Raw genomic sequence first — 17,498 nt, 5'->3', positions numbered from 1 at the left:
TCCCCCTCCCTCCTCCGCGGCGGCGACAGTTTGAGGTGTGGGGATAGACTGGATGATGGCGGTGACGCTGCCTGTCGATGATGATGTCCCTTTAATCTTGACAGACGACAGCACGGGGATCAGCGCCGACCCAGACAGAGAGGAAATCCCCAATGAAAGTAGGCAATACGATCAGTTACACTTTTCCGTGTCAGAGCTTTCGGGATGCAACTTTCTTGGCCCCCGGTGGCCGTTTGCTCCAAGATCCGCATCTTGTTTTGTTTTGTCTCGTCCGATTCCTCAGACCAAGTTGTCGGAGGCACTGCTCCGTGTAGTGTTTGCGTGATCACCTCAAAGAGGGCGAAAACTGACCGGAATCCGCTTTATCGCATCGGCAGCCGACGGGCTTAGTTGTCAAACAGCAAATTAAAAACATCCTTCTGGTTGCACTTGACAGTGCAGGCAGCATCTGCGGTGCAAGGGTTACCCTTTCTGGACTATAAGATTTCTTCAGAGCTAATGTTGAAGGGAGATAATTACCTCAGCAAAGTTTTTACCATTCTTTGCCATTGAATTACCTGATTATATGGAGGAAGTCCTTTTGGTCTATCCCGCTTGTGTTGGCTCTTTGACCGATTAGCAAAGTCAGGCCCTTCCATTCTGAAATCATTAAATCTGCTTCCACTAGCCTGCAGTGCATTCCAGATCGTAACTTTGTTTTTGGATTGTTACTGTCTTCAATACTGAATTTAACAATAAAAATGAGATTACTGCAGTTGCAGTTACTTTGCAGCTATTTCAGCATCCTGTAGCTGAAGATTTGTGTTATTTAGCTTTGTGGTTTAACAGGGTAGAGAGGACAACTCTCCCCTCTTCAGGAATAAGGGCAGACTGTAGCTTTGATCTTCCAATGCTTATTTGTTATCTCTATACTTTCACCTATGTAAAACCAATTGCTATCAATCATTAACTATCCTGTCACTTAAAGGCAAATTGCATTTTTCCCCAAGAAGTTTTATTTCTTACTTAGTGTATACCTAGAAAAGCTTCACTGGATATATTCTTGCTGTCACAATTTCCTTCGCATAGCTGTGACTTGACTGTCCTTTCTATGAGAACCAAGGTTGTTTTAAAGCATTGTTAGAGTACCATGTTTTGTGTAAGCTTATAACATTTTATAAATAGGAGAAAAGTACAAAATTCTCAAATGCAGGTAAATAAAGGAATTGCAAGAACAACTTTAAAAAATTATTTCATGACATAAGGACATTGCTAGCTAGGACAGTAGTTATTGCCTATCCCTAATTATCCTTGCAAAGGTGGTGAGCTGCCTTCTTGATGTGCTGCACTCCATGTGTTGTGGGTACAGTCACAACGCAGGATTTTGACACAGTCACCGTGAACAAATGTTGATCTAGGTCCAAGTCAGAAATTTTGCAACATTAACACAAAAATCCTCTCCAGGCACTACGTAGGAGAAATTATACATTTTATCCTCCAGATTCATCCTGGAGAAGTTTATTCTCTGGTCATCAATATCCTAAGTATCTTAACATTAAATGTAAACTCTGAACTTCGGTTTCCATCTAAATATGTACTGCTTTACATTTAGTCTAATTCACATGTACCAACTACTTGCCTATTCCATAAATCAGCTTTTTTGTCTTTCTGAACAACAGCATTTCACAATTTCATTGTATTCTTTATCTAAAGAATATCACAAGACTGTTCATGAAAGATGATAAGTCAAAAACTGACACTAAATCAAAGGCTGTGTTATCAAATTGCGTGGTCAAATGGGTATCTTAATTTTGGAGGAGGAGCTGATACATTTAGGAATTTAGTACCATGGCAAGGGCTTAGACAACAGAAGGTGCAGTTACCAATGTTGGGGCTAAGGAATTTCAGTTTCCTGAAGAATGTTGAGGTGAAGAAATGCAGAACTCTTAGAGGGCTTTATGATCGCAAGAGGCGAGAGAAGTAGGGAAAATAGTCATGAAAGGATTTGACCACAAGGCTAAGAATTTTCAATGTGAAGCATTTGAGGGACCAGGAGCCAACATAAGTAAGAGACCACAGGGCTAGTATGTGATTGGGGGTTTGGTGCAAGCTAGAATATGGGAAGAATACTTGTAGATCTTCTTGCTAAATTTCATCTTTGTTTCCAAATATGCAGATGTCAAACCTTTCTTTTGCCAAGTCTAAATAACTAATATGTCCTGAGAACAAAAGCAGACCCAACATATACTTCAGGCACACCACTTCCAATCATTCTATTCAAGCAGCAACCAATATCTCTACTTCATTATTTTTTGTCCTTTATGCACCATTCTGTTCAAGTCACTGCACTTTTTAAACCATATACCTGGCAGGTCTTGCACACAGTGGAAGTGTCTCTATTCTGTGCCAGAATCTCCAGTGCCAGACCACTTCCAGATTAGATGAAGTAATGTCATAACAAAGGTCAAACAGGTAGATCATTAATCTGTAAACCCTTTTGATATGCTCTGGCACATAATTAGAATGGGAGAGTTTTATAGTCAGCAAAAATTGTGAGGTAGCTCCAATGCAAATGTTTCCCCATGTTAAAAGAGTTTATGATGAGGTTCTTGCCGTGAGCAGTAATAATCTTGTTACAAGTGACAAGATTACTACTGAATCTTTCTGGAATTCTTTTGTGAAACTTCTGATATTTCATATTTATACATCTATGGCATTCCCTTTTCCTATCTATTCTGCAACTTCTTTGGAAAAAAAACTGATGTAAATTTGTCAAAAGATTGTTTGCTGTCAATTTGTTTTTAATGATCAGTAGATTTATTTCAAATTATAGATTCAGACAATGTTGTCCTTTATGCTTCTGAATTGTAGTTTTCTTTTTCTTCTTTCTTGAACCAAGTTTTCTCTTCCATAGCAGAATTTGTCTTTTAAGAAGATCGAAAAGATATAATTATAGCCTATTAATTTTGCTTAGACCACTTGCAGTAGTCTAGGGTGAATACCGTTTGATCTGGATGTCTTATCCATTTTGAGTTTTGCTTTTCCTTTCTGTTGCATGTGTCCCTGTGATGAAGTTGTCCTCAGTTCCATCATTTTGGTAAAGCAAGTTGATCCAACATATTTAATGACTCACAATTTTCCAGAGTGAGACATCTAATAGCAGGCCTTCATTGGTTAGACATTTTCCCAGACTTTTAATTTTGAGAAATAGTTTGTTATAAATTTCTGAAGGTGTGAGCTGACAGTGGAGTGACAAAGAAAATATAGTGTCATTAAGTTAACAATGAAACCAAAAGTCTCTTTCCATAAACAATAAGATTTAAGGTTTGAGAAAGAAACAGCATTTAAAGAGAAGAAAGTATTGTGAATTCACATTAGATATAGAAATAAAGAGAGGATTGAAAAGAAGCAGAAAGAAAGAGTTAGATTTTTTAAAATTTAAACTTTTAGAAATCTTTAGAAATATTTTACTATCTGCAAAAGAGAAACTCCACAGTTTAGTTTTCTCAGTCTGCACGTCAGAGGTCAATGCAGGATCATAAGTTTCAGCATTTAAAAAAAACTAAATGTTCCATTATTTACCAACCTAACAGCTTGCAGCAAATTTTGTTGGCAATTAAAGTAAAACACCACAATTTGTCAAGTTTTCAGATTTTTGAGATTAATCTTTCAGAAAATTATGATGTCTTAAAATTCAATGTATGTCTTTATGGCTGTCAGCTGCTGGACAATTTACCCAATAATAACATACTGTGCATTAAACATGTTATTAATTTGGAAGCAAGTTTGTGTCAATAAATCTACTGTACTTCCCTTCTCCACAACTGAACTCCTGCTTTCATCCATGAATTGGAGGCTGTGAAGGCAGGAATTGACACTAGAAAGAATAGTTTTAAAATGCAGATCTTGTACTTGGGTGATAGACTAAAAGGCAAATAATAAAATTGATTGAATTTCGTAAAGCGGTCTCTTTAAATACTTTTCTTTAGAACTACATTGTATTACCATATTGTCCTTTTAGTCAATCTTGATATAATTATGAAGGGTGTTACATTTTGCAGGAAATGGAGCATAAATCACCAAATATACAGAGATTAAAGAAATGCTTAAATAATAAAAATTACAAAACAGGTAGTTTAGTCAGTATGATAAAAAGATAGATATATTACAATCCCAAGATTGAATAGGGAGAGATGACTAGCTGAAAGTGAACTCATATTTAACAAAGTTACGCAGCCTTTTTCCCAGCTAAAATATCAATTTTTGTTTGATATAAAAGGAAGATTTCTATAATTACCTTAAACAAAGCAACATAAATCTTGTAATCATATGACTGTATTGCTATTTTCTGGCGATCTTCTTGCATCTTCATCACAGAGGAATCAAGGATAAACAAATGGTTTTTTTTGTAGAAAGTATGGAATCTGGAATTAGAGGTTTGGTTGTTAAGTATATACAAGACTGAAATACACTAACCACTAAGCGAATCTAGGTTTCTGGGGATAAGGCAGAAAAGTGGAATTGAGGGCTATCAGATAAGCCATTATCACATTGAATGGTAGAGTGGACTCAATAGGCCTACCTCTGCTCCTCTGTTTTATGATCTTATGGTTATCTTGAGTATCGTGCATCTGAACTAAGTTAGTAGTCTCATTGGAGTTTAGGGAATGACAAATAGGTAGGAATTCTTTATATTATGGTCACCGCCCCTTGGGGTTCTTTCACATTAAGTTCCCTAATCAAGTCTGCCTATTACACACAGTCACCAAATCCAGAGTTACCTGTTTCCATTGGGCTTTACCACAAGATGCTCCAAATAAATATCTCTTAGATATTCCATGGATTTGTTTTCTTGGTATCCACTACCAACCTGATTTTCCTAGTCTAACTGCATATTTAAGGTCTTCCCTGCGATTACTGTAACAGTGCCTTTCTTACATGCCTTTTCTATCTCCTGATTTATTTTCTGCCCCAAATCCTGGCTACCGGTTGGAAACCTGTCTATAACTCCCATCAGGGTCCTTTTTCCTTTGCAGTTCCTGAACTACACTCAGAGATTCTGCACCTTTCAATCCTATAATCTTGCTATTCATTTAATGTCATTTCTTACTAACGCATCAATGCCCCACCCCAACCCATCTGCTTGTCCTTTTAATAGGAAATGTATCCTTTTATATTTAGTTTCCAACCTGATCCTCTTGCAGCCACATCTTTGTGATGCCCACATCATATCTGCCGGTTTCAATCCACACTACATATCTCATTTACCTTGTTTCATATGCTACATCCATTTACGTGCAATACTCTCAGTCCTGTGTTGATCGCATTGCCTTCTCATAGTTGTCCCCTTATCTGTTGTGCCTGAAGTTAGATTCCTGACCCTTTCCATTTTCCGTCCTATTACTTGTTCTGGAAACTTTAAAAAGTTAAGGGGGAGGGCTCAGCAAAGGTTAGTAAAGTCCACGTGACCTCAATTTACCTTGGTTTGTACCATAAATTCATCCACCTTATTCCAAATACTTTGTATGTTGTAATACAAAGCTTTTAGGTTTGTTCTGTTATCAAGTTTCCCTACACTTATGATTCTTTGGTACAATATGACATTCACACATTATTTCCTTTCATTTTACAGTTTTTCATGCAGCTGAACTTATCACCCCACTATTTAGTTTAAAACCCTACCCATAGCCCTAGTTATGCAAAATGTCAGGACTATGGTCCCACCAAGATTCAGGTGAAGCACAGTCCATCAGAATGGCTCTTTCCTGGTACCAATGTCCCATAAATTCAAACTAGCTTCTTTGAATCACACATATACCTTTTGAATTTTGTTGGCCCTGTACCAATTAACTCACAACTCAGATAGTAATTTGAAGATTACCACTTTTTGGTTCTGCTTTTCAATTTATCCCCAAGTTGCTCATATTTCCTCAGCAGAACCTCCTACCTTTTTCTACCCTATATCATTGGTCTCTATGTGGACCATGAAAACTGGATCTTTCCCCTTTCACTCCAAGTTCTGAGAAGTGAGATATCCTGAAACCAGACAAGCAATAGAGCCTTTGGGATTTTTGATCCTGGCCTCAGAGAACAGTGTCTATTCCTCTGACTATATTATCCCTGCTTATTACAACATTTCTCTTTTCTTCCCCCTCTTGAATGGCTCCCGGTGCTATGGTTAGATTGCGCATCTTCTATACAGCCCCCACTTTCATCCTCCTTCAGCACTACCTCCTGGATCCCTCTGCCTGCCTTGTTCATAGTCACATCCTCCCGTCCCTGACCACTCCCCTGAATTTGAGGTGGTTAATCTAATAGGTGTGACTACCTCCTGAAAAACAGTGTCTAGGTATCTGCCCCCTCCTTGATGTGTTCGGAGCTTAAACTCCAACTCATGAACTCTCAGCTGGAGTTCCTCAAGAAACCAACATTTACTGCAGCTGTAGTCATGATGAAGTCCAGCAGCTCCCACACCATGCAGGTACAACACATCACCTGGTCCAGCATTTCTTTTATTTACTTAGTTCTTAATTTTTAAAAAAATCTACTGTTCTTTTAGTTTCTAACTTGTAAACTTTACTTTTGATTTACTTTCAACCTGAAAGTAACCTACAGTAGATATTGAAATTAGTAGTTATTAACAACCAACAAACCTATAATTTTTCAGTGATGTCACTTTATTTTCTGCTGAACTCCCAACCCTGGATTTCAACTTATCCTGTTAATAGCTTGCAAATTATGAGCCAAAAAAAGCAAGCAAAAAAGCACCTCGTCCCCTTTGCATTGGATTCTAATACTGCCTTCAAAGTTCCCAAGATACTGTATATACAGGCTGTGTCTGACTCCTGATGTGATATGTCCTTCCTGACCATGTGAAGCTTACTGATAAACTGATAGTTTGTTAAGAGGGGCATTAAGAGTTCAGAATTTGGCTAAATGGCACAATCATAGTATTTGCTCATCTGTTGATATGTAAATGAATGGTATAATTTAGTTGTAATTAGATCATGGACTTATTTCAGTTATAGGAAGTTGTGACTCATCAATACTTATTAGAAACTGCTTATGGATATCGATTGCACTTTTCAAAATTACTATTTATGAAACTTTATTATTTTTTCAACTTGTTTCTTTAGTAGTTTGCATATATGTGTGTTAAATTTTCTTGAAGTTGTTGTCACTTCCCAAATCTGCCCTTTTTTCCCAGCATTTCATATTTGACTGTTCAAACCAGGATTCCTCCTGTGCTTCAATCTTGAAACCATGTCAAAATCACACCAGAAATACAGTAATCATCATGGCTAATCGTCCAGCTCAGTACCCTGTTCCCACTTTCTCCCCATATCTTCATGGGCTTCATCCCTAAGAACTATATCAAACTCCTTCTTTAAAGCATTCAATGTTTTGGTCTAACTGCTTTCTATGGTAGATAATGCCACAGGCTCACCACTCCGGGTGAAGAAATGTTTCCTTATCACAGTCCTAAAATTACCTACCCAGTATCCTCAATCTATGACCCTTGGTTCTGGACTCCCCAATCATTGGAAACATCTTCGATGTTTACTCTATCTAGTCCTATTAGAATTACAAAGGTTCCTGTGAAATCCCCCCCCCCCTCCCCCAGTTCTTCTAAACTCCAGTGAATATAGTCCTAACTAACCCTGTCTGTCTTAATACATCTGTGCTGTTATTTTCAGAAGTCAGTTTGGTAAATCTTTGTTACACTCCCTCCTTAGACAAAACATCCTGTCTCAGAAAGAGATGAAAACTGCACATTGTACTTCAGCTGTGGTCTCACCAAGGCCCTGTATAATTGCAGCAAGGCATTCTTGCTTTTGTACTCAAACCCTTTCGCCATGAAGGCCAACACATCATTTACCTTCCTCACTGCCTGCTGTATCTGCATGCTTTCTTTCAGTTACTGGTGTACAAGGACACTAGATCTTGTTGCACCTTACTGTTTCCAATTTACTGTCATTGAGATTATCTGCCTTCCTTTTGTTTTGCTACAAAATCAAATCAATCAAAACCCAGATGATATGAACAGATCAATATGATTTGGACAAATGCTGGCAAAGAGACAAGGTCAAATTGGGTTGTCTGGTTGGTGTGGAGGAGTTGGACCAAAGGGTCTGTTTTCATGCTGTCTGAATCAAACAACTAAACTTCATAATATCACACACTGTACTTCATGATTTTCCATGCAATCATGACATATGTTAATGCTCCCTCCAAATCCCTCAATATTTCTGCAGCCTTTGGCAACACCCCATTCTCCTCCAATGCCTCGCCACCATCTTCTATCTGGGTGGAGCTTCACTAACCCGAATCCCATTCTTCTCTATTTAAAAGAATTTATGGGTTGTGGGTGAAGGCACCCCCTTTTTCAATTATTTGAAAAATCTTTTGTTGTGCTTGTGATTGCACTTCAGCCATATGCATCCCATCTTTGGGCATCCAGTGTCAAGAGTCATGGGTCTATCCCAGGACCTGGTCAAGTTGACTAGGTCGAGGCAGTGGGCTGTCTGCTTTTCTTCGATGTCCTTGGTGAGGGAGCACATGGTATCCACCAATATTCTCAATGCCTTTATTGGCTCAAGGGTAGACTTTATCTCCTCTTCTAACTCCATTTTGATTTAGCCTCCTCCGCTATGATAGTTTGCATTACCTTTAAAACAGGTGTTGCATGTACGTTACTTAATTGGAAACACTGGTGATTTACGGTAGTGTTTAATAGATAAAAGGCTGATTTGATGATGAGAAAATAAAACATTTTGCTGTGTGTAAGAGTCCTTCTGGATATAGAAAGAAAAACTATTACAGCTAGACTTTCAGCCGCAACAGTTTCCTCTACCTGTTATCATGAGTTTTTTTGGTATCTAAGAACTTCTCTTTGGTCTTCGCCCATTTCTCAATGTATATTGCTGCTTGGTCAGTTTTTACATTTATACTGAAAATATTCTTCTCTACCTCACCACCACCTCTCAACTGCTCAAGCCTAAATTATTAGACAGCTTGTCTGACATGCAATACTGATGTGTCTTCAGCTGCCCAGGAATTCCATTTCTAAAAACTTACCTTAAGACCATAAGAAATAAGGAGGAGTAGCCTGTTCCTAGTGAATATCGGAGCATTGCTGATCCGATATTCCTCATGTCCGCTTCCCTGCACATTCCCCATAACCCTTTATTCCCTACTGATCACAAATTTCTAAAACAGCTTTAAATATGTACAAGGACTCCACCACACAACTCTGTTCTAAAAACTGCCTTCTTTGAGAGAAGAGATTCCACTTCATGTCAGTTTAAGCCCTCTTTCTGAAACTGTGCCCTGTGATGCTAGGCTCTCCCACAAGGGCAAACATCCTCTCACCATTTTGTGCTGTCAAACCCCTTAAGAATCCTATGTGCTTCAATGAGATCATTCTACATTCTCTCAAATGTTCCTTGAAACCTGCCTTTTTCGACAAAATGTTTTGGTCATCCACCCTCGACTTGTCTTCTTTGGACTCAATGGCAAAGTTAATGCTACTCCTACAATGAGGAACTTTGGGGAATTTTATGGCATTAAAAGAGGTGTCATAAATCTCTGTCATTGTTTTTAGACCTATATTATGTTTCTGTAAAAACAAAAATATAGCATCAAGGAGTCTGCACTATGTAATTTTGTCTCCGTAGACCTTAGATTAAATTACAGATGTCCCTCTATTTAAGATCTGCAACTAAGATCTTTTGCCACATCCTTTCTAAAGACTATATGCGTAGTGAATCTACTGTGTCACATTCCATCAGGGAAGATGTGTAGTGTACAGTCAACTCCCTGTCATGGTTTTGTTCAAAGATTGCCTGGGAGCAAATGCACCATCTTCGCCAATCCTCTCCAAACCCCAGTAAACTTTTCCTGCTTTTGTCTATTAAATTTGACTCTTAATAGTGCTTTACTGTATTTTCAACACTAACTTGGTCAAGTTTGATGTGGTTATCTTGATTTAGTGCATTTTTAAAATTTTAACAGCTGTTAAACCTTTCATCTATTCTGTTAAATGGCAATCTTGTTCAAAACTGCATGTGGTTGTCCTGCTGCCAAGTTTTGCCAAAGGAGTTAAAAATGCCCATTTAGAGGCAAATGATAACTACTCAATGGCAGTTTTTTCTTATTCCACAACTTTCAACCTCTTTAGTAGATTTAAAATGTAAAAAAAGGCAGCGATCAATAGCTAGACAGTTGTATCTATCCAAAGTAATTGGAATTTGAATTTTATTTTGAAATATGCGTTAAGCCTTACCTTGTGTTTGATATTGTTCAAGTTCAGCTAGATAGCTTAGTAAATGTCTTTTGACCTTAAATAACTTCACTACATTTATTTTTCTGAGCAAAACTGAGTTTTGTGGCTAAGAATCTTCAGTTAACCAAAATATTTGTTTCAATCTGTAATCATGCTATGTGAATCCATTTTGTGCTTATTGTGCAAATTCCTTGTTATTCAACTGGAGAATTACCCTGCAGCAAACTTTTTAATCATTCTGTCTTTGAAGTTTGCTTGCTAAATCATAGGCCGAGAGTACTTTGATACTGCCATCTCATAGCATTTCTGAAGAAATTATACCATGGAAGCAGATCTTTTGATTTAATCCAACCAGTCCATGTTGGAATGAAGGCAAGTATTCCTTGTTTTCAAGTAGCCAACATCTGAAATGCTGACAGAGTTTCACCCTCTTACAGTTAATCTAGAACTCTGGTCGTGTATTCTATTGCCTCAGAGGCCTGTGTGTGGAATTGTTTCTTTTGCTGTTGCCCTACATATCATTTATATGGATTGCTGGATGTAGTTTCTTTTCAAACACATCTATCAAACAAACCAATAGCAATAGTTTTAGCAATTGCAGCCACAATGTTTTAGATATTTTCTGCCATATTTATACTGCTTCTCAAAACATAGCAATGTTCAAATTAGGAGCAGGGGTAACCACTTAAGCCTGCACACCCATTTGGTAAAGTTATGGTGGATCTGGATCTGACTAGTCCCACATTCCTGCAAACCCCCCCCCAATTAAACTTTCTTCCCTGGATAATCAAGAATCTATCTCTACTTGTAAAAATATTCAGAGACTGTTCCTACTGTGATTTGAGTAAGCAAGTGCCAACTACTTATGAAAAAATATCCCCTTAAATAAAAAGGCAACCTTTTGTTTTGACAGTGATCCCTAGTTCTCAATAATTCTACAACTAGAACATCCTTTCTACATTCACCTTATCGAGACCCCTCAATATCTTGTATTTTTCAGTTAAGTCACCTCTTACCACCTAAATGCCTTGAGACATGAGCCTAGCCTGTCTGAGCTTTCCTTATCAGATAACCCATCCAACCCACTCAATACTGTACACAATATCCCAGGTATACTAATTTCAGCAACACTCCAGTGTTCATTCAGTATTGCTTCAATGTCCTTCCTGTAGCATATTGTGCAAAACCGCACGTTATTAGTCCTGTTTTATAACCATCACACTTTTTTTTCCTGTTTGAGCTATGTGGTTAACTTTGCTAATGGAATCCCTGAATATCCTTCACATAAGTGAAAGCTATTACACATGTTGTCACAGCTGACGAACATTTATGTAGCACTCGCCCTCCCAAATCCTGTATCGCTCAGAATGTTTGATATCTTCTAAACAAGGACATGCTGATGTTGTAAAGTATATTGATTACAATGTTATTACTTAGCAATACAATGGTGAGGTCAAAACAGTTGGCAGTTGACCTCAATCTGCTGCAAGAAATTGTGGGAGAGAATAATTACACGTCTAATATGTCTTTGCATACCATGAAAAGCAGCTTACTGACACTTGTGTTTACTAATGCCATAATAGATTTTCTTCTTAATCCCTTTTATAACTATGTTCTCCTTTCAATCTTCCTCTCATTCTCTTTTCATCTTGTTCCTAGCTCATTCAGGAAGCTGCCAAAATATTTGTCACTCAGGCCCAAAATTTCCTCTCTTGAGGTAGGTAGCTGAAGTTGGGACATTTCTCAGAATGGTGCAATCTTCTTTTTAGGAGGACAAATGCAGGATAGAATTAAAACCGCCATCCCAGGTAACAGGGCTAAAGTGGCCAGAGAGGCTGTCAACGACAGAGGTGTTTGTGTAAATTAAACTCTTAATACCCAACCTCCACTCATTTCTGTAGAAGGGAATTCCCCAGATTATCTGTCTTTTGAGGGAGGATAAAATCTCGTCATCTCCAAAAGGTGACCACTTAAGCTGTGTCCCATCATTCCAGTCTTCTCTATATCAGGAAACATTCACATCCCCTGAGGATCTTGTATGTTTTTCAAGATAATTTCTCATTCTAACTACCTTCGAGTAGAGGTCACAAAGTCATATCTTGTAAATGCCACTTTTTTTCTGTATTTTTAAATTGTGGACGGAGATGAGAAAAGAACTGTTTTAAGAACTAAGGATGGGTAGAGAATTACTGAATGTTTGAAAGCAGGCAACCTGACATTCATTGCAAGCATAACGTATACAGTTGTGAACCAAGTTAAAAATCACAGCACTAGGTTATAGTCCACTATTTGGAAGCACGAGCTTTTGGAGCTCCTTCATCAGGTGGTTGTGGAGGTTAAGATCATGCTCACAGAATTTATAGCCAAAGGAGTCCAGTGTCATGGAGATGTGATACAATAAACAAACAATCTTAGATTAAAACTTTTATATTACATTCTCAAGATAGCTCAGCTTTTTAAACAATAGGTGTGAAGTCTGCCTGTATCCGAATGATATATCAGGCTGACAAACCCTCTGTATAGTTTTAGAGCTTTACATGAATTCATTTTGAGCAAAGTAAAATCTAATTGAAGTGTAACTTGTAAATGAGCTGGAGCCAATGGGTTGTATACACAGAGAGCTTTGGTTGGCAACAAGAAGTTATTGATTGTTATTGATATCTGGTCCATGGACGAGTGACCAAAGTTCTTCTGCAAATCAACAACTATGTGGTTGGTCTCAGGCAATTGAACAACATAGGGCTGTGATCAACATAGAGAAACCTTCAAACCACCAGCAGCTTACATGCTTTATTCTGTTCAATAAACCATTTTAATCCTGAAGAAAAGCAGATTCGCTCCTTTAGCAGTTGTTTTAATTGATAAGTCACAAATCTTTCATCAGTAAACAAATTACTTGTGTGTTTCACAATCCAGCAGAAGCATCCAGAATAGAGATGGCTGAGAAGCAGCATTCAGAGCAGTGCAAAAATCATAAATATCATCTCAGTCACCCTGTGAACAATGATCATTGAACTGCTTTCCCAGTGTGCCCTGTTAATGATACCCATTTTGCCCTGAGTGTGTGTGTAAAGGGGAGTTTATAGGGGATTAGAATTTTAACTAGACTTATGCAAAAGTTCAAAAAAGTGTTTACCTGTAGCTAGAGAATAATTACTTATAATAAATACAGGCTTAGTCTGATCTGTATTTTGTGAACCTGGGTCCAGAAAACAAGTAATTTATGGAATCTTTGTGTAATTTCTTTAAATGTTTAACATTTGTGACAACTAAGAATAATTAGACTTTCCTCTACCAGAGAAAATTAATTTGTCATAAGGGTGGGACTTCCTGTGTCCAGATCCATCTGCCATTAAACGTCAGTAAAAAAAGGTCTTTTTAATTTGAGCTCTAATTATTTCCTAACAGTTGTGCTGTTTGGTTTTCCTAATGTAGCTCAATTAAAGCTGAAGAGACCCTAGAATATTTTAGTCTTTTTCTAGTTGGTTGCTAAATGGATGCCATGATGAGCTGACCATATCCAAAAATGGATCAAAACAATCCACCCATTCCATATGCAATAAGTTTTTCAAGTCAGTTTGACATAATGCTCACCTGGAACCTGTTGGAAACATACTATCAAACCTCTTGATTCTTAAAAAAGTGTTATTTGCCATTCTAGTCATTTACTTCTTGACAACATGCATACCCGCGCCTCATCTCTTCCTGTCAACCCTACATTGTCTTCTTCCTCATTAAGGCTACATTAAGGTCTGCTTAACATTGATTCACTAATGTTGCTTCATTGTACGTATTATGAAAGTAATGCCAATATGTCTATTCACTGATGCCAGTTACATTAATATTGCTTGGCACAGATTTCCCATTCTGTGGCCTGACTACACACATTACCTTTCTAATGCCACTTTCACCAGCGCTGTTAATACCTCACCCCAGCTTTGTCTCCTGATTTTACTTCTCTCTTGTCATTGTCTCCCTCCCCCCCTTTTGTTTGGCCTCCTATTCACTCAAGTCTCTTTGGTGTTGCCTCCCTTTGAAGCTTCACCTCTCACTGTTACCTTATTCCTTAGGGTCTATACTTCCCTCACGTTTTGGGCTCCTCTCCCCTGAACTGAACTCATGGTTTCCAAATAATGGCAGAAGTTGATCAGCGCAAGTTGTCCAGGGACACCTGTTGCTGCCTGCACTGTCCACTGTCTGCCACGAGATAGGAGTTGGTTAATCTACTAGTACCACATCCAGTGTATTTTTACAAATATTACATTTGCTATAATTATAAGTGCATTTTGCTTTGCAAATTATTTCAGCAAAGAGTGCGCAGTGTTGTACATGTAAGGTTCAACATTTCAACTTTAGCCTGCTTTATCTGGAGAGAAATGTCCAAAGAAACCTAGTTCTAGTTTGAACATAGGTTCTCATAAGAACCTGATTCACTAAAAATTCTTTCACTTTTAGTCATAATGTTTAGAAATGCAACAACTACTTAAAGTGAGAAATGATTGTTTTAGTTATATGCAAGAGAGAGTGAAATAACTTCAGAGACTGATATCCAGTTACCAAGACATACTTTTAGACGCTAAGTGTTAGCGACACAGGATGTCTGACATTCCTGTGTTTTTTTCCTTCTTCTTCCCTCCACACCACCACCTGACAGCGGTAGTGCTTATTTTTCCCAAACACTCATGTCACATGTGTGCAGGTGTTGGACACAGCAAAAAACAAGTGTGTAAATCTTTATGTTAAATACCTGAGTGGCCAGTGACAAGCAATGCCCTTCTCAGAAGGCAATGCTGCGTGATCAAACAGTGAAGGGGAGGGCAGGGATTAAATCAAAATAGAGTTGGAGGGGGAAAAAATAATACACTCCACTCCCTGCAGACATTCCTGTTCTTATCTGTCAGCCAGGGATCCCTGGTTGATTGGGGTTGTTAATCTGGTCTGGTCCAGTTAGTCAGCAAACTAATTTCTGGGAGGCTAACCTGACTTGTTACAAATCACTACATTCCTCCTTGAGTCAGAGGACATAAGCTGGTTGTTTATCCTTTGTAGCCACTCCTGGGTTGTTTTAGCACCCGGTCAGGTACCTTCACTTCTGCCTGTGATAAAGGTGGCATGTAAAGCACAGCAGCTCACCTTTTGTGCCTGGAGTTTCTTGGGAAGAAATTCATTCTCCTCTTCAGGGAGGAACAGCATTGAGATGGCAACGCCCATCAATGTCCATTTCAGATTCAGAAGTACCTTCAATGCTTGGAAAGGCAGAACCCATGGTCTGCTGAGGAGCTGGGCATGTTTTGCTCCCATACAGTTTGAGAGTTTGCAACATTCATCTGGTCCACATGCTTGTTCATGCCTATCACACCTACCCAAACTTTCATATATTACTAGACCTGACCTCATGTCAATCATGCCTCTTTAGCCATCCAGGGCCATTTCCTGATGTGGTTCCTCCACTAAATGCGGAGTCTTGTGCCCAGCATTGGTGATCTTCCAGGAATGCATTAAGCTGTTGTTGAGTCTTCTCCCTATTGGCAACTCTGGAGCTATCCCTGTGGTTGCATGAGGGGTTGTCCTATAATCAAATAAAAACTGATCAGTTTGGTTTCCAGTGAAGTTATAAGCCATTTCTTTAAGCCTGCCTTCAAAGTTCGCATTGATTTTTCTACCAGAGTATTGGATGATGGATGTCTATATAATGATGAATACAATTCTACTTTTGGAAATACTCAAATTCCCCGCTGGTAAACGATGGCCTGTTGTTATCTGTGACCAACACTTCCGGGAGTCCGTGTATTGCAAAGGATGCTGTTTTCCTATTGTCATCCCTGTGTTTGACGAATGAATTCCATGCACACAGAGTCAGAGATGTACAGCACTGAAACAGACCCTTCGGTCCAACTTGTCCATGCCGACCAGATATCCCAACCCAATCTAGTCCCATCTGCCAACCCATATCCTTCCAAACCCTTCCTATTTATATATCCATCCAGATGTCTTTTAAAATGTTGCAATTGTACTAGCCTCCACCACTTCCTCTGGCAGCTCATTCCATACATGTACAACCCTCTGCGTGAAAACATTGCCCCTTAGGTCTCCTTTATATCTTTCCCCTCTCATCCTAAACCTATGCCCTCCAGTTCTGGACTCCCCCACCCCAAGGAGTCTATTTGTCCTATCCATGGCCCCTCATGATTTTATAAACCTCTACAAGGTTACCCATCAGCCTCCGACGCTCCAGGGAAAATAGCCCTAGCCTAATCAATCTCTCCCTATAGCTCAAATTCTCCAACCCTAGCAACATCCTTGTAAATCTTTTCTGAACCCTTTCAAGTTTCACAACATCCTTCCGATAGGAAGGAGACCAGAATTACAGGCAATACTTCAACAATGGCCAAACGAATGTCCTGTACAGCCGCAACATGAGCTCCCAACTCCTGTACGCAATACTCTGACCAATAAAGGAAAGCATACCAAATGCCTTCTTCACCATTCTATCTACCTGCGACTCCACTTTTAAGGAGCTACGAACCTGCACTCCAAGGTCTTTTTGTTCAGCAACACTGTCCAGGACCTTACCATTAAGTGTATAAGTCCTGCTGATTTGCTTTCCCAAAATGCAGCACCTCGCATTTTCTGAATTAAACTCCACCTGCCACTTCTGAATTAAACTCCACCATTGGCCCATCTGATCAAGATCCTGTTGTAATCTGAGGTAACCTTCGCTGTCCACTACACCGCCAATTTTGGTGTCATCTGCAAACCTACTAACTATACATCTTATGCTGACATCCAAATCATTTACTGGATTAGTGGTGCTGGAAGAGCACAGCAGTTCAGGCAGCATCCAAGGAGCAGCGAAATCGACGTTTCGGGCAAAAGCCCTTCATCCAAATCATTTATGTAAATGATGAAAATTAGTGGACTCAACACCTATCCTTATGGTACTCCACTGGTCACAAGCCTCCAGTATAAAAAACAGCCCTCCACCACCACCCTCTATCTTCTACCTTTAAGCCAGTTCCGTATCCAAATGGCTAGGTCTCCCTGTATTCCATGAGATCAAACCTTGCTAACCAATCTCCCATGGGGAGCCTTGTCGAACATCTTACTGAAGTCCATATAGATCACATCTACCGCTCTGCCCTCAATCCTCTTTGTTTCTTCTTCAAAAAACTCAATCAAGTTTGTGAGACATGATTTCCCATGCACAAAGCCATGTTGACTATCCCTGATCAGT

General features: G+C 38.9%; 1 protein-coding gene across 2 annotated transcripts in view; it reads left to right on the top strand.

Moving 5' to 3' along the window:
- Window positions 1–22: 22 nt before the first annotated feature.
- The window catches only part of tpcn1 (two pore segment channel 1), a 111,157-nt gene continuing 93,681 nt past the window's right edge, over window positions 23–17,498 (top strand). For both annotated transcript variants that reach the window (XM_072587359.1, XM_072587358.1), the window contains exon 1: window positions 23–158. In XM_072587359.1, coding sequence (XP_072443460.1) covers window positions 53–158 — 106 coding nt within the window. In that variant the 5' untranslated portion in view covers window positions 23–52. The remainder of the gene's footprint in view (window positions 159–17,498) is intronic.

The sequence above is a fragment of the Chiloscyllium punctatum genome, chromosome 17 (genome assembly GCF_047496795.1).
Source record: "Chiloscyllium punctatum isolate Juve2018m chromosome 17, sChiPun1.3, whole genome shotgun sequence".
NCBI classification, from domain to species: Eukaryota; Metazoa; Chordata; class Chondrichthyes; order Orectolobiformes; family Hemiscylliidae; genus Chiloscyllium; species Chiloscyllium punctatum.
The sequence above is the reverse complement of the archived record's forward strand: the minus strand, read 5'-3'. Positions and strand labels throughout refer to the sequence as shown.